At 44.5% G+C, this 18,361-nt stretch overlaps 1 protein-coding gene across 2 annotated transcripts in view; it reads right to left on the reverse strand.

Annotated features, from left to right (window-relative positions):
- DAAM1 (dishevelled associated activator of morphogenesis 1) overlaps positions 1–18,361 on the reverse strand; it is a 189,446-nt gene that overhangs the window by 79,777 nt on the left and 91,308 nt on the right. For both annotated transcript variants that reach the window (XM_077819544.1, XM_077819543.1), the window contains exon 3: positions 15,581–15,670. In XM_077819544.1, coding sequence (XP_077675670.1) covers positions 15,581–15,670 — 90 coding nt within the window. The remainder of the gene's footprint in view (positions 1–15,580; positions 15,671–18,361) is intronic.

Below are 18,361 nucleotides of genomic sequence, written 5' to 3' on the forward strand. Positions count from 1 at the left end.
GACCACTACAAGAGGGCAAGAATTTGTTAAGAAGGGTAGGGAACCGTAGACCATGGGTTATCAATGTGAGGGTCGTAAACCCATCCCTTTGGGACCCTGAAACTTTCTGTTGCCACACAGAATCATGGTATGGCAAAGGCCGCTAGCCAATGCTTCAGGCTAATCCCAGGAGGCAGTTTCAGTCACGTTCCTACAGTCACCAGATACTGACATGGAAATTCGGAGGCTTCGACGGTAATCCCTATTTAGAGAGTGATGTTAGAAGTATCCCATATGATGAACACGCAGGCGCCTAGAGCCACATCATCTTGAGTTCCAGTCACGTAGGACATGACAACCCAAGTAAGGCAGAGGCCTGATCAGTGCTCTTAGAGAGGTCTCGGGGGGGGGGAGGAGGAGGTGGAGGGGCACTGTAATCTTTGAGACATGATGCCGAAACTCAGTACTTGGCATTCTCCTAGTTTAGGACCAAAAATAAATCAATAAATAAAATCAGTGCCCCGCGTGGTGTTGGGGGGCACTTCTACACTACTGGAATCATAGCAGGAACAAAGGTGACCAAGCAGTTAACTGAAGTATAGATCACTTATGGTCATTCAAGATACCATGGCTTCCTCTCTGCACCCCATGAAGGGAGCAGTCCTGGACTCCCGGTCGAATTCCATCCCAACAAGAGTCCGTAACTAAATCCTGCCGACTAAACTCTCTTGGATTCCTTTACTTCCCACCCTACCTGGCCCTGCAGCTAGGCTCCACATTCCAACCCCTTACACGGCTGTATTTCAGGATCACATGAAGTGAGCCCAGCACGGGCACGTGTATCTGTATTCCCACACACATACACCAGGGGATCCTCAGGCACTGGGGGTGGGGAATACAGACCTCAGATATTATCACAGTCCCCATTGTGCTTGCCTCATTTCACTTTCTATCTGGAGTCATTTGATTTTAATGGGGCTCCTCCCCTGCTGAATGGCAATGAGCAATTACCCTTCACTTGACCCCATTCCCCATCTGGCATTTTAGGCCTGGAGGGAAAACAGGCAGAGGTTAAATGAGATGGTTTCCTGGGAGGCTCAGAGGATCCAGAACCTGAAGCACGGCCAGAGGATTTCTCCTGTATCGTAGCAAAGCAATGACATCTAGAGAGACACAGCATGAGCTGTCTTAGTTGGCCCTGAGGAAGTACAGCATTGAAATATTGCACAGCCCCATAGGGATACCTGGCCTGTCACCCGCATGATCATTGCCCCTTGCAACAAGCACTTAAAATTCCTTTACAGATACATCATTTGGTTCCTACCACTAATTCAACACTCCAGAGAGGAGGGCCACAGGAAAGATGCCAGAACTGCTTAGCCTCACAAGCCTAGGCGTTGAGATGGGCTAGGCTAACGTAACCACTAGATTCCTCCCTCTCTACTACATCCTGGGCTTCCTCCCAGGAGGGACGGGGAATCAGATACAGAGCAACAGCAGCAAGCTGGAGATAAAGGAGAAATAAAAAGGGGAGGGTGCAGGTGATCCTCACAGCAGCCCCTCTTCCAATGGCCACCCACTGTTTGGACAGATGTTACAACTTCCCTTTCGCACCTGTGGCTCCATCACAGCTGTGGGAAGTGTCGGAAGGGCTCAGCACAGCTTCCTGCCTTCTGCCGATGGGCATGCAAGACAGGACACATGCCTGCATCCCAGGCTGAAAGGGAGAGGGAAGCGCTGTTTGTGTCAGAGTGAAAGGAAGTGGTGGAGCAAAAAGGTCTCTAAAGAGGAAAGCTGAACACCACAACAGACAACTTTTCCCTTAGAATTAACTTGCCGAATTACAAATATTTCCCTTTTCTCAGCTTCCCCCTTGGGTTCTCTTATCGCTGCCTCCTTGTTTAAAGACCTCTCTCAATTAAGTGCAGCAGAACCTCATTAATTCATGCTAACAACCGGGCAAACTCAGCGTAGATCACTTAATACTGCCACTTGGTGAGCAAAGGAGCAAAGTACAGTAGAAGAACAAAGACAATGCAGCACAATATGGACTTCCTTCAGATGTTTGCAGAGGGTAGCTGAGCTGTAATTATTCAAGTCAAAAGCCTGCAGTGCTCCAGTGACTGATGAAGCCCCACCGTAAACAGCAGAACCAGCTCATAAGTCTTCACTGAGCAGAGACCTCACTGCGCGTGAATTTTTGGGTGTGAAAATGAGCAGAGTGCATATGAGTGAGATCTTACTGTGGAGCACAGTTTGGTTTCCATGCAATACATTTCACGTAATGCTTCTCAAGAGTAACGGGATTGATTAATGGCAATGCCGTGACTCAGACGAATGCAGAACATGTGCTCAGCGACTGCTCACAAAAGGCTTTGACCTCGGGGCTTTGCAGAGCCCCCAGATTCCCACCCCGAGACTGGGAGAAACTGGACATGTGAAGTTGCATTTCAGCTTTCATTAAGTAGTAGTAGTAAGTTCCTAGCCCTTTTCTCAGGGAAGGTCACCTTGGAAATGGAAAGGGATATGAACACTGGCAAGCCAGTGGCTGAAAATAACCAGCAGCTGGGCTCCACACCTGCAAGAGGTGGCTGGGGGGCCACCTATATATCCTCCCATCACATACCCCTATAGACAAATGAGACCGTGACATCTGGATGTACCCTACAAATTAACCTCCTTAAAAGTCTTCAGGCCTCACTTGTACAATGCAGGGTAGAAACAGCAGAGAGGAATCAATGATGTGGGGGGATGGAAACAAGGCAAAAAGGGGTTTTGAAAGCCTGCCTAAAAAGGCTGTGGTTGGTTCAGCTTTCCACCCATCAGTACCATCTTACTAAGAAGGGAAATGCTGGGCAGGACACAGGGGCCATGGGATCTTTGGTTTAGATACACGTGGCACCTTCTCACTGTACAGCACCTCTAAGTCCTGCATCAGCAGGACGTGAGCTCTAGCTGTAGAACTGGAATCCATGATCTCTTGTCCGACAGAAGTAGCAACAGCTGATGGAGGCGTTGCCTCATCTTTCCCCCAGGCTGCAATAGCAACCTTTCTGTCGCTGCTGATTAATGTAAGGAAAGAATTGCAGACATGAATCACACTGGTGCTAATTGTCCGTATAATTATGAAGAACAGATGGAGGAACAGAAGAAATTCAGGGTATAGAAAGCCACTCTGCCAGTGATTCTATGCACTGTGTGATCTCAATAGGTAGGTTGTACATATGCTTTTGTGAATGCAGAGGATATACTAGGAGACTGCTGTCTAAACGTGTCCGGTTGGCCAGCTCCTGAATTCCTTCAGGTTCTCACAACTTGTTCACTTTCTTTAATAACCTCTTCAGATAATGCCTTTGCTCTCCCTTGCTTAGATGGAGGGAGCGAGGATATTTGCAGGTGTCCCTTTAAATTCACTAGGTGAGTGTACAGTGGTTGTACAGGTCGCTCCCCCTTGAGGGAAAGCTTCCTTCACTTGGGCTTTTTAAAAGCTAGGCCAGATCCCAATCTAACGCTCAGAATCCAGTGTCATTTTGTTGCTTACTAGGAACTGCTATTTTAAGACAAACAATAGGTGAATTACTGTATATTAAACACTATGTAGCATAATCAGTTGTTTGTTTCAATATGTAATATTTATTGTAAAGCATTTCAGGCAACTGATTGGCCTGTCACATACATGGTGTTTTCTGCAAAAATTATAGGACAAACTACCAAAACTATCTGGTCAACATGCTTGTTGCTCTGTCTCCTCTATCCCTTTAAATGTCTTTCCATTCCAGCTTCCAGCAACCTGGCAAATGAAGATGAAATGGACTCTGATCCAAATGAGCTCTTGCACAGTACTGTCGCTTCTCTTCGCTGTGTGAAATTGACAGATACTGTGAGCGCTCTGTTTCACACCATCGGTAAAGTCATTGGTAACTGCTACTGTACAAGCCTAATTAACAAACCTAGTCAATCTCGTCCCCTTAGGGGAAGTAGCAATGAGACAAGGTGCCTCATTAGCACTTTCAGGGGAAGGTCAGTGGTCCGTATGCCCTAATGGATGTGCACTGGCGGGGCAGTGGGTGACAGTTTTGTTTTCATCATATGGCACATCTTATAAACGAGGTGCTGCTTTGCTACAAATGTGATTTGAATTTTAATTTACTCTCTACACCCCATTCACCATCTCCCACCTCCTGGGGCATTTTGTATCCTTTTTGCGCATTCTGCTGCAGGAGACAAGAATGCTCTCCCAGCAAGTCTCCGCCACTCACTTTCTCACCACTCTGCATCAACGGCTCACTGGCTCCTTGTTCTCTAGGCAGTCCTAAAGCACCCAATGCCCACAGCAGCTTAGTGAGAAGCACAAAAGAGTTTGTTCAACCGCCCTGTTCAGAACTTGTAGAGTCTCGTTTGCTGTGACACGTGCACATGCAAAATTTGGGCCATCATCCAGGCCCTTCCTAAAGCGGTTTTTCATTCGGACATTCGCAGCAGCTCTAAGACAAACAGCTCACCCCAACCTGCAAAGAATTTAGAAAACAGCCCCAGAAGCAACATCGCAAGAATAAAGACTACCCTGAAGTTCCCTTCCGTATTGTAACTACCACCCTAGTCCTCAGCTCAAAGCTTCAGACACTCAGATCACAACACGACAGAACAGCATTTTGTTGCCCTTTGGCCACAGCACTTCCATCTAGCAGTGAACCCAAGACTCTTAGTTTCTGGCAAGTGCTAAATTAGCATCTCCACAATGAACAAAAGCCAGGCCTGGAGAAGGGAGGAGAAACAGCAGTGCTGCTATGAACGAGCTGCCGTGTCTGCCTGTAATGCCCTTTGCCTGACAATTGCAGCGCAGACAGCCTGCGGGGCGGTCAGGGTGGGTTTGGAGCTGCGCTGTAATAATTTATTAACACCGTATACTGCCCTGTTTATTGGGATATTTACTGTATGAATTCACTGGGCTAACTCAATAGAAGCTGTCTGGAGAAACAGGCAGGAAGGAAAAGACAGGCTCAGGATAGCCACCTCTGAGCAAATACTTGAGAGATGCTACAGGACAATGCCAGAATTTCTAAGTTTGGTGATTTCACCTCCCTTTCCAGCCAACCTGCCGAACTGGTTTAGATCAGGAAGGGTTCAAAGCCCAGGAACAAGAAGAACAAAAGTACTATAGCAGGGTTTTAAAAGGGCCTCTCCAGAGAAAGGGGGAACCAGACTGAGACGCAGGCACCTGCTGGGGTGTCTGGGGCACTCAGGCCTGCGCACGTTGCCATCAGGGGACGGTAAAGCCTTTAGATAAGACAGGCATTTATGCAGACCTTGTTATTTAAAAACACAAAAACAGGCACCATTTTTCTCTAAGTGATTTGTTCCTACTTCTAAAACAAACAATGCTTTGTTTTGAGGCGGCTGGCTGGCCAGTGTACGCCACTGGCCACTAATTCCCAAAGGAAAGAACTGCGCATGCATGAACTTGGTCAGACTTGCAGGATAAGAGCGGCTGGCACAGCAAACCCGGGCCTGATCTAGGAGCGGGGGAATTACAAAATTCCACCGCAGAAGAGGTAAAGGCCTGAGGGGACGCACAGGGAGAGACCAGAACAGGAAAAGGTCTACATATCCGAGACACTGGGTCTCTGCTCAGAAAGGGGACAGAGATGCAGCTAGCCCTGCAATTGTGACAGTGGCATCCCTCAACATACTGTCAAATTTTATCTATGTACTTATATGGATCCCTTCATGATGCTATGAGAGCGCTATGTAGCAATTCAGCCACAGAATTCTTGAAAGATCTTCTTGAAGTTTAAGAAAAACAGCCAATATCTTAGAAAATGAATTAAAAGTAGCTTCAGGTACATCCCCTGCCTCTGAATTTCTCTGCAAACAGCTAATGGCTTTGCAATCACATTCTTTTTTTGCCAAATAATTTCTCTCTCCCTTGTTGCTCTTGAAAGACCCAAACAAAACAAGCGAGCAAAGAGCAAAACCCTGATATTCTATGATATTCTATGAAAAACTGACTAACAGAACGCCACTAGCCATCACCTTCAGCCCCCAACTAAAACCTCTCCAGTGCATCATCAAGGATCTACAACCTATCCTGAAGGACGACTTATCACTCTCACAGATCTTGGGAGACAGGCCAGCCCTGGCTTACAGACAGCCCCCCACCCTGAAGCAAATACTCATCAGCAACCACACACCACACAACAGAACCACTAACCCAGGAACCTATCCTTGCAACAAAGCCCGTTGCCAACTGGGTCCACATATCTATTCAGGGGACACCATCATAGGGCCTAATCACATCAGCCACACTGTTAGAGGCTCGTTCACCTGCACATCTACCAATATGATATATGCCATCATGTGCCAGCAATGCCCCTCTGCCATGTACATTGGTCAAACTGGACAGTCTCTACAGTAAAAGAATAAATGGACACAAATCAGATGTCAAGAATTATAACATTCAAAAACCAGTTGGAGAACACTTCAATCTCTCTGGTCACTCGATTACAGACCTTAAAGTGGCAATTCTTCAACAAAAAAACTTCAAAAACAGACTCCAAGGAGAGACTGCTGAATTGGAATTCATTTGCAAACTGGATACAATTAATTTAGGCTTGAATAGAGACTAGGAGTGGATGAGTCATTACACAAAGTAAAACTATTTCCCCATGTTTATTTCCTCCCCCCCCCCCCCCACTGTTCCCCAGACGTTCTTGTCAACTGCTGGAAATGGCCCACCTTGATTATCACTACAAAAGGTTTTCTCCCCCTCCCGCCCCCCCTGCTCTCCTGCTGGTAATACCTTATCTTAGGTGATCACTCTCGTTACAGTGTGTTAGTCTCTAAGGTGCCACAAGTACTCCTTTTCTTTTTGCGAATACAGACTAACACGGCTGCTACTCTGAAACCATACATACCCAGTGCTGACAAATTCACAAAGCAAACTAAAACTGAGACACATTCCCCCCTTTCCTCCGTCATCTTTCAGTGTAGCCAACTCAGATTTGTAACAAAAATACGTTTGAAAAAGCATTCAGACAGCAGTGTGTATGATTTTTAACCTGACAGGACCAAATTATCTAGTGGTTTAAAACTGGCCCTGCTCCACTGAAGTTAGTGGAACAGAGAATTTTGCTCACATTGGCCCTCTAAATATTTAGCTTCACCCCAGCCACTTAGTTTCAGAAGGTGTCCATTTAATCAACACGCAACTAATAATGTTCTCCACTACAATGCCAAATGCTTTTGAAATGGTACTGCTTAGAACAAGTGTTGCCGAGAAGTGCTGAAATTTAATAGGATTGCTCCTTGATCCGATAACCTCAGCATCCTGATAAGCACATTGCATTATACACCAGTCTATTTTCTCTAATGCTAACACCCCGCTACACACACTCCTTGCTTTTCCCAAGGTTTAAAAATTATTCTAACAATAAGCAAATACAGCATGACCAGATGCCTTCATGGTCAGATGGTTCATTGTTTAAAAAGCTTCAGTTTAAAATCCAAAAGATTGCTAACAGATGCAGTTTTTGGCCGGAGACTGGGAAAAACCTCTCTTAAACAAAAGAGTGTGTTGTGATTGGAACTAAAAAGGGAATTACCTTTAAAGATAAGAACTACAAACATTTCCTATTGAAAAACACCCCCAGCCATGTAAACAGCCATTTTCTGTACCTTGCAGTGAGAAAAGTTAAAAATATCATCTGCAGAATGCTGCATCTGGCATAATATTTCAACCTGTTGTAGCAACAACAATTGTAGGCATATTCAGGATGCAAACAGGCCGTGAAATGTTTTTCATTCAACCCAGATGACCAAACAGGGCAAAATTCCAAGTGATTTTTTTTTTTTTTTTTTAAATATCTTTGTCAGTCTCCAGTACCACGGTGAAAATGGTTTTCAAGTGAAGGAGATACAGATATCTCGCCAAACTACTAAATAAGCCACCGGACAAAGATATGAACACAATTGTTAACCGGAATATGAAGATCCCCAGAGATACAGGTGAAAGGCACTGACACAGGAAAAAAGGTCTTTTGGCTGGAGGGTGGGGGGAGATCATTTAACAATCACTTTTCTATTTACCCCATTCTTCTTCAAAATCCACTCTGCACTTAGTTGTTTCCAGTTTATACTACAGTAGAATCCTGACTTGAGAGTTTAGATTTCAAATGTGGACTTTAACTGCACACTGTTCAATATTTCACTTATTTGCACCTGATAGTAATTGCACTAAGATGTCTTTGCACTTTCAAAAATCACATTACTCATACTGCTCTGAGTTGTACCGTCTCTTCAGCTAATGTTTCATTCCTTCCCAACCCGCACTCTGCTTTTACAAATGTAGTATGTGGCCAGAGAGTTAGTTTTTAAAAAGTCATAGCCCTACTGTATTTGTTACAGCAGATTCTAGCTAGCAGCCCATTCCACATGGTTATGTGTGATCAGGTTCTGCATGAACCCTGCATTTCCCCATCTGACTTGGGAGCTTCTTCAACAGACTGAAGTTTGTACTTCAGCTGAAATGGGCCATGACGTTTTGCAATTAAGAGGTGCTACGGAATAAATGTTATTTATTTACTCACTTTGTAACTGGGACTTCTCTGCCGTAGGGTCATCTTGAAGCACTCTCTATCCTGACCTCAAAGCCAAAAAACTTAAAAGCTAGAATTGCTCCCCTTCCCCCCCACACTTTCTAACAAAGTCCTTTCTAGGAGAAAAGGAACAGCAGAGAAGAAAGTGGTTTAGATTAGTTATAAAACAAGTCTTTGTCCGATAATATTACTTTTAAATTTGTATTTTATCCTTCTGTTGATGCATATCCGTATCCTCTTTACCCTTCTTTATTATAGCCATACACTGGACTGACAACTTCAAAGGATCTTTCTACAATAATCCTTAAATCCCTTTCCTGATCCGAGTGCTGCATGACTGTTCTGTTTAATGCTTGCTCCACTCCCTGTTTGGGTCACTGCCCACAGACTTGCTATTGTACATAACATGGCTTTTTCTCCCCCCGACATGGCTCCCACTAAATAATCAATTCAAATCCCTCTAAGTAGGGTTGTTTTGTTTCTCATCAGCTGCCATCTTGTAATACTTCCAGCACCATCAGTTTAAGAATCAAAGCAGCCAGTTGTGAGAGAGCCAGAAAACCATGTGAATCCAAGATGGTGGCTACAGCTGCTGCAAGTCAGGAGGAGCAGCTGCCGCGCTGGGGCTGTCATGCGGCAAGGTTGTGTGGGTACTGATAGGATCGTGCAAAGCCTTGCTCCCACCCCAAGGGTTACAACTCAGCTTTCCAGTGAGGGCACGGTGCAGTCTCACATGATGTCATTTGGATGAGCCAGTCATGTACATGCTACAAAGTGACTGACCTGAAGGCCGAAGTCAATAGGTTGAAAGACAACCCCTCGCAAAATTTGGCCATGAATGCCACTCTCCCCTCCCCACCCTTCAAATATAAAAGTTAAGGGTCTCATGAGTGTCTGAGCATCCCAAGCCTCTGTTTGCCAGAAGCTGGGAACAGATGTCACATTCCTGTCACAGAAGCAAGCGTTCTCAGGACTCTGAAATGCTCCAGTCTCTTTTGTCAACTACCATAGCATTAAAAGGAAAAAAAAAAAAAAAAGTCTTGGCACGTCTGTTGGTGTTTCATTGTTTTGTGCACACGTGGCTTTGAAGGGGGTATCACATGCCTTTGATATGGGGCAACCGCGTACCTCCTCAGCAGCCGCCACAGTCCGCTATGCCATGGGACCCTTGATGTGGAGTCCGCCATAGGCCAGCGCCTTTCAGAGCAAAACAGATTCCTGCTACAACTGAAGATACTTCTACCTTGTAGCTGGAGGTGCGATTTCCAGCTTGGGTAGATGCATCCGTGCTAGCTTTGATTGAGCTACTGTGCTAACAACAGCAGAGTAGCCGTGGTGGCACAGGCTAGCCACCGGAATAGATAACTAAGGCCCTACCTGGTGTTGTATAAAGGCGCCACCCATGCCGCCGTAGGTACACTGCTTTTTTTTTTTATAATGCTAGCTTAATCAGAGCCAGTGTGGGTACATCTACCCAAACAGGGATTTACAGATCCTGCTGTAGTGTACACATACCCTTAGAAGACAGAGTGGAGTTAGGGCTTAAAGTACCAGCCCAGTTATTGCAGGATGATGCAACTTCATTCATTTGCAGAAGCTTTAGGACTTAGACAGCATGTTTAAATTATAGTGTCCAGGGACAGGAGATTGTGTCACAGTAAAGCCATGAGAATTGTCTCCTATCCGAGAACACATGTGACCATGACTCGAGCATGGCCTTTTGGGTTTTGGACCCTGAAAAGACAGGAGATTTGGAAGCAAACCCCAAAGGGGAGGAGGTCATTGATGATGCACTGTCTGTTCACAGACGGCTACTTTGAAACTCTGCACTGCCTCGCTGCCCTCTCTGAGGAGGCTTGATTGCTAGTGAGCCCTGTTTTGGTCCTGATCTGCAACTGTGAATATCTAAGCCTGCTTCAAGGTCAGAGCAGAGAAGCAGCACCGAATAAAAGGAAGACGGGGGACCCTAGAAATGGGGTGCAGAACTTGTCATACTAGGTCACCCCAAAGACCATCTAGTCCAGTGTCTGGTCTCTGACAGTAGCCAGCACCATCAAAGACAGGTGCAAGAGCTGCCACAGTTGACACATCGTGGACCTCACTGGCTGAGAAGAGAGTCAGCTTAATTCAGTCAAACAGTGCTGGAGCCAATCTCATTGGTCCAGCCAGGCAGGAGTCAGTGTTAAACTACATTTTAATTGTTTCAGACAATGACTTGATATTAAATCAGGGCCAGGCAATCCAAAAATTTCAACCTACACAGAGTCATGTGACAACCTTGGCCACTCTGAATGTGCTTAGCAATTTAAGGCAACGTAGGTAAGCCCCAGTCCTAATCCATGGACCATCCTTCCCTGCTGAAAAACAGAATGTGTTTCTAGCTAGAGAATATCAAAGAGACCTTCCAGCTTTTTGCTGAGGAGCTAGATATTCGAGACTAGCACGTAGATGGTTTGCATTTATTTTTTTTAAAATACCCAAGCGAGATCTATAACAAAGCAGCTGATCAGAATCAACAATTTTGCTTAGATTGTTAACCTGAGATCCTCACCATGAAATCTCAACACCTAAGGCATCCCAGATATAAAATGGTCTCCCCTGAATTTTAAAACTTGCAATTTCTTCCTTCTAGAATGGTGGTCTCCAACCTTTTTACGCACAAGATCACTTTTTGAACTTAAAATCAATTTAGGATCTACCTCACCCCTTCCCCAAAGCCCCACCCCACTCACTCTATTCCCCTCTCACTCTCCCCCACCCTCACTTGCTTTCACCGGGCTGGGGCAGGGGGTTGGGGTGCAGGTTCTGGGCTGGGCCTGGGGCGAGGGGTTCGGAGTGTGGGAGGGGGCTCCAGGCTGAGTCTGGGGCAGGCGGTTAGGGTGCAGGAGTGAGGGGTGCAAGCTCTGGGAGGGAGTTTGGGTACAGGGGTCATATGGTCACACTGCACCTAATCTCACAGAATCCATTGGACATTTTATGCGTTTTACTTATTAGTGTCAGTTGTGGTTTACAGATCCAGGTTGCTGGCCAATGGGAGCTGCGGGGATGGTGCTGAGGGCAGGGGGAGTGCATGGAGTCAACTTCCCCCCTTCACCCAGGGGGGACAGAGACATGCCAGTAGCCAGCTGCTTGCGGGAGCGGTGTGGGGCCAGGGCAGGCAGGCAGCCCGCTTGAGCCCCGCTGCGTCGCTGGCTTTTAGTGGCCTGGAGATCGCGATCAACTGGCTGACTCGTTGGTGGCCACTGTTCTAGAACCTATACCTACCTGTTAAAGCATTTGTTCAGCAGCATTTATTCCCTCCCTCAGATCGACTACATATTTACTTGGAAATAAGATTCTTCACATGCTCTGTGGCTAACCCAGGCTGCCAGGGTTATCACATGTTCAGAGTGGGAGTGGCTAAGAACCACCAGATTAGGGAGGAGAGCAGGGTACCTGAATGTAACCCAGAATTACTGGAATCCAATTGCTCCACAGGATTACATTTTTAAGACCCAATATATTTCTTTGATTAGTTACTTTAAAAATCCTTGCGAGGTCAAACTGTTGCAAGCAATTTGTAAGGCGTGCATGTGCTGGAACAGGGAATGAAGAGAGTATGTTAGTCCCGGCAAAACCCTACTCCAACAGGTTAGATAACATGTAGGCTCCATTCACCATATAATTATAGGGTTGTGCTTGATTTAAGACTTAATTGCTCCTGTGCTTATCCAAATGTGCTAGTGGATGACACCATCGAACCTGGAGGCAGTGATGAACCAGAATTTTCTTCTTCTTGTCTTGCTGGTTAAGAACTGTGCCTATTAATTTGTTAACTTTTCTTCTCCCCTCAAATTTAAGCCCGAGACGTTTTAGTCTTATTGTATGATAGATTTCAATGTTATTCACTAGAGGCTTCCAACGTAATCCTACAAGAGCAGTATAAGCCTTCTGTTGGCCTAACATCACGAAGGAAAGGGTTGGTGCCACTGAATAGTACATAGTAGGAGACTTATGCCTTTAAAAAGAGTGGATGCAATTTACGAGAGGACCCCAGAAATCTCTGGTATTTCACGTCCAACTTTTCCAGCAAGGTTGAAAAATTACTAGTATGCGATGGATCCACCACTGAACTGCTGGCATAGGCAATGAGTCCAGCTGTCAAATTCCACGACCCCTCGCATTCTAGAACTCCATGGCTAGACACAAGCTCTCCACCTCAAGATTGAATCCTTTCAGGGGACTTCTCCATAAAGCATTGTCCAAAATTGAAAAGAAAAAAAAAAAAGCCATGTTTGGGTGCATCGCAGGCCCTGGAAGCCATCACTGGAGGTGAGTTTTATGGAACAAGTAGAAGAATTTGTCTCCCTAACAAAAAGAAGTTATTAGGGACGCATGGACACTAACTAATTTTGAACCCAGGAGCATCATGGGCTCAAAAACATCAAAAACATACAAAAACAGCTTGTACTCTGCTTAGAGGAGACCACCCACAATAAAGGGGGGTTGCGGAACTCCTGGCCAGACAGTTTAAATCCTAGGTGCCTTAGAAACACCAGACACAATGTATGAGCTGCAAGTAGATCACTATCTCGTATCTGATCAGACTTGTCTCTCTCTCAGCACATCTGAACTCTGGCAGCTCTCCTTGGTTTAAAATTACAGGCAGGGGAGGGTATGTGGGGGGAGAGAGGAAAAGGTTAGTGAGCTCTGTTGTGAATCCCAAACTCCCCAGGGTCAACCCATCCCTAGATTTGACTTGCCCCACCCATTAAAGAGCTAGCACTTTAAAGCCCTCTCAGTACAAACTATAAGAGGATAACTGGGGAGAAGAGAGAAGAAGAGAGATTCACCATCTGACCAGTGTGAGGAATGATTTAATGCACTGAATAAATCATGGGCCATCAGAACATTAGGCTAACGAAAAGGACAAGAAGATGGCTGTTGGGAAGAAAAGGGGAAAGAGTTTTTTAAAATGCCTTAGTCGATGTTAATAGTTTCAATGGCATCATTTCAACAGCATGAAGTTGTCTTTTCCCTTCCCTCCCAATGTCACGTTTAATGGCAACTGTGGTGGGGAGTGATCAGGTCAATAGAAGAACTATTTAAGGTATGGCGCTATATTTTGTAACCACTTCAAAGCCAGTCTCCTCCCTTCCCAGTTTTATAAGTTGTTCAGTTGTTAGAAGAGACAGTATCATTATTATTAAAAACAAAAACAGGTCTTTGACTGCCCTTACCCTACAATGCTGGTTACCAGGAGCAGAGGTGTTAGAAACATATGCATATACATCTATACATCACTTATACTCCATTTTCTAACAGGAAATTTAATAGCACTAACAGATATGCTCATGCCACTTGTGCGTAAATTCAAACTTTGCAGTTGTGTGCCCATTAGGAGGGCATCAAGATTTCACTCCATCAGACATGGAAAAGGCAGCCAGTGCTGTATCGTACCTGGATTCTACTGTGCCTACAGTCCAATTAACACGGTTTCAGACAATTTCTTTATTAATGAATTGGTGATTTAATGACAGTCTTGGTTTTTATCAGAGTCACGTTATTTTAATTCTGTAGAACCCTACTGGCTTTATCCCTTTTTAATTCTAGAAGATTTCAGTGTAAGATACGTGGGGGCCATCCATCACCTGGAAGATGACAAACTTCATAGTGAAAGCAGTCAAGTATACAAATTATATTCAGTCTTCTTTGGACTATACCTTACCATCTCAGCCTTTATGCCCTATAAAACTTCCCACCCCAGCTACTGTACAGCAGAGTTTTCCAGGTCTTCCATAATGCAGCCAATGTTTATTCCAATATTTTTGGAGAAAGGGAGATCATTCTCTGTCTCATAACACAAGAGCAAGGGGACATTCAATTAAATTAAAGGGTGGCAAATTCAATACTGATGGAAAGAAACTTTCACACAATGTGTAATTAGACTGTGGAACTCACTGTCACTGGAAGTCATTGAGTCCAAGAACATGATTCTAAAAAGAGATTAATTATTCTTGATATCCATATGAAGAGCCAATGACAGCAAAACTTTGAAAGGAATATTAAACCTCAGACTTTGGAGCTTAAGCCAGTCACTAACAAGAAACCTAGCGTCAGGGGCAGATTAACCACATTTCCCTACTGCGGGGTTCCTACACTGCCCTCCAAAGCATTCGGTGATAGCCGCTGCCAGAGATCAAATACTAGACTAGATGAACCTCAGGTCTGATCCAGTCTAGAATTCCTATATTTTTGCAATACTAATCTCAAATTCATAGTCAAGTCAGCAGGTTTTCAGAATGAAAACGGAAAGCTATTTCAACAGAGCCTGCCATCATGAAAAATCAGGACTGGATTCTTGGGACCACCCTCTGATGGCTGGTGGAGCTGCAGATCACAACAGCAGTGCATTCAAGGGGGGGGGGGGGGTGGGGAGGGTGGAGGAAGAGAGGGAACAACTGTTGTGTGCATAATTCAGCAGAAACTCCTCTAGCCAAGAGCAAGAGACTTCAGCACTGCAGAGATTCCTTCCCACTCCTGCTTGGCTAGAAAGTGGTTTGTGGCAATTTCAAGGCCTTGGAGGGAGGTATTCTGGGGAAGGGACGAAATAGTCTGATCCTCATCAATGTGTATGTGTTGGGGTAGGGGGAGGGAATCTATATTTAATTGGGGGAGGGCAGGTGGTCAAACATCCTTTACACTGAAGTGTTCTAGAACTTAAAAAGGGATAAAACCATTTCGAGCCCCACAGAAATAGATCAGAGTTTTGTAGAAGTTACTCTAAAATCCAATGAATTTAGCAGGCAAGAAGATGCTTTCTATATTTTTTTTCCTGAGACTTTCTCTAGTACTCCGTAGTACAGATGCGTTCTTATTCAATGCTACAGTATGGTTCAACAAGCCTTATAGAAAGGTTACTGCTTTCTAATAAATTTTAAAGAACTTTTCCAGAAAATAAGGAATACAGAAGACAAACCCATGTCCATTTCGCTCACACGCGGACACGCAGAACCAAAGTCTCTTACTTTTTTCTTACTGCAGTAGATCTGCCATTTCTTTTCTGCCGGAAGTGCAAACATGGCTTCTCGGTGTTTGTCTGTGAGGTCAAGTTCATCCTGGTGGGGCAAAAATACAAACACAATTTTAATCACAAATAAATCAATAAAAAAATAAAAAAAATCAGGTAGGTGATGTAAGTCAATAGAGAGCTACAACACAGCAGAATGACTGCCACAGAACCTCCCACCCTCCCAAAAACTATTGATTTCTCAGGATCAATGATGATAATTATCTTTATTATTCATGACCCCTGTTTAACTTTGGCATCACAAGCGGATTCCAGAAGCCAGTAGGATGTAAATCTCTTTGCCCAGTTCCTTCTGGAAAATGCCCTTATTACAATTTAGAAAGACATGCATTTTACCAAGTACACCCATCTAAGCAAGAGCTGGACCCAAACTTCGTATTTATGACAGCAGGCTGAGAGTAACTGTACAGAACAGAGAGTTAAAGCTCCATATGAAGTAATATGTCTAAGACAAGCATGATGCAGAATGGGTAACTAGGACCTTCCCAGCCAACTTGAATAATCACTTCTTACTCTGCATATCCTCATGGAAGTAGACTACTCCCAGCATCCACATTCTTATTATTTGTATTACAGCAGCACCTAGAAGGCCCAACCAAGATTGCTGCCCCCACTGTGTTAGGTGCTGTATAAACACATAGCAAGAGCCAGCATCAGTCCCAAAGACCTTACAGTCTAAACACACAAGACTGGCAAATTGCTAGAGAAGGGATGATACCAGTTCCTATTCTACAGATGGGGAACTGATGCACAGCGAAGGTAAGTGACTTGCCCAAGGTCACACAGAAAGGCTGTGGTAAGGGCAGGAACTGAACCCAAAGCTCCAGAGTTCATTCCAGTGCTCAGAGGTAGAATGAGCATGGCTTGTACAAGGGATGCAAGAACTACTTCAGTAATCTACCAGATTTGCTGCAGAAGTCTCCTGCGTCTCACCACTCTGTCTACTCTGCTTTGCCACTGGATGACCTATGGAGCTCAAGGCAGGCCATGGTTGTGACTTGAAAAAGAACATGGTATCATCCTGAAACTAGCACCTGAGTTCAGTTTGCCACAGAAAGAGTCCTCCCTCATACCCAGCTCCATTGGCAAGAGCTGGAAATAGAAGCTATATTTTTAGAATTAAGAGATTCACAAAGAGATGCTCCGCTGCCCTAGAGTTCCCGTTGTGCTAGGGTTTTGTGTTTAAGACAGCCGTTAGGTTGACCACATTTTTTGCTTATAGAGAAACCATCTATTTTTACTTTCAAGTCTCGTTAAGAAACATGCCAGTCACCAGGAGACTGGAACATTCTCACAGCATCATCGTCTCCAGCAGCTAGACATACGTCAAGGCTTTTATAGGGACATTAAATAAATGTCCAGGCAGAGCAGAAAGGGGTGTTTCCAAAGTGAACACTGATCCCAGGGATGTGGATTTTCATCAGAGAATCTGGCATCCTAAAATCATGTTGTCTGATGGATGTTTTGGAGCTGCAGTTAAACATGTTGACCATCCACATTACAAATGGCCCCAGGAACAGACCAGTGCGTGCATCAGCCTCAGGACCTGAGAGGCAAGTTCCGTGGCTTTTTTAGCATACAAGAGTTTATCTGGCTGAATTTTAATTTTAATTAATAAAATTATTTGTTTTTTTGTAATGGGGCAGCCTCCAGGGGCCCATTCAGGGATCGGGGCCCCATTGTTATGAGCACAATGCAAACACAGAAGAATGATGGTCAGCGCCTCAAAGAATTTACAAGCCATGCAGCTGGGATTTGCCAATTTTGGTTGGACGTATTCCTGGAGCTTTCATCACATGACAATCTTTTATTAAAGATTAACCTTTAATTCCTATAGACTCCAGGACAATCCTGGAGGGCTGGCAGCCCTACGTGCAACAGTCCAGCTGGTATAATCCAGGCACACATTCCATTCAGTATAATCAAGGATCTAGGAAAGTAAGTCTACATCTTGTAAAACAAAACCCAAAAAACTATGGCTGTCCATGCACAAAGCACATCAGTTCACCCTGTACAGAGGCATGTACCCTGGCTTTTTTGATTACAGTAAAAAGGAAACTAAGTTTTAAAAACGGATGCATTACTATTGCACACCTCCGTTGGTAGAAGCTATTGTGCATCACAATGCTATTCACTTACAGTACAGTTTCAGTAGGCAGAAGGGGGAAAAGTGAGCTGGATACAAGTTTATCTAAAAATCCATTGGACATATTTCATTTCACTTCCCAAGGACATTAGTCCGACTCAAAACAGATATCTTGGAACCTTTTCCATTACACACACATTGCGGAGCTTTAAGTCTTACATTTATTGATCATTTGTTCAAATCAATGCGCAAACTGACTTTGCTGTAAATCTTCTTGCATGTACTAGCAAAGTCCTGGGTTTCTACAAGCACAGATTACTATAGCAATCATTACAGTTAAAAATTCTATTAAGCAAAATAAGTTGATAAGGGAAAGAGAAAGGAATACAAATCCAAGCACAAAAGGGCAATAAAAACTTCCATCTTTTTTCAGCATAGGAAGCACAATAGACAAGCCCTACATTAGAGCACGATCCAGCATCCACTGAAATCTGTGATGTTGTGGCTAAGAAAAGGACTGGGACTTGAGAAATCAAGGCTCAATATCTGACTCCGCAACAGGCTTCCTCTATAACCTGCAGCACGTCACAATCTCTATGCCTCAGCTCCCCATCTGTAAAATGAAGTAATACT

This window comes from Eretmochelys imbricata, chromosome 6 (assembly GCF_965152235.1).
Source record: "Eretmochelys imbricata isolate rEreImb1 chromosome 6, rEreImb1.hap1, whole genome shotgun sequence".
Lineage (NCBI taxonomy): Eukaryota > Metazoa > Chordata > Testudines > Cheloniidae > Eretmochelys > Eretmochelys imbricata.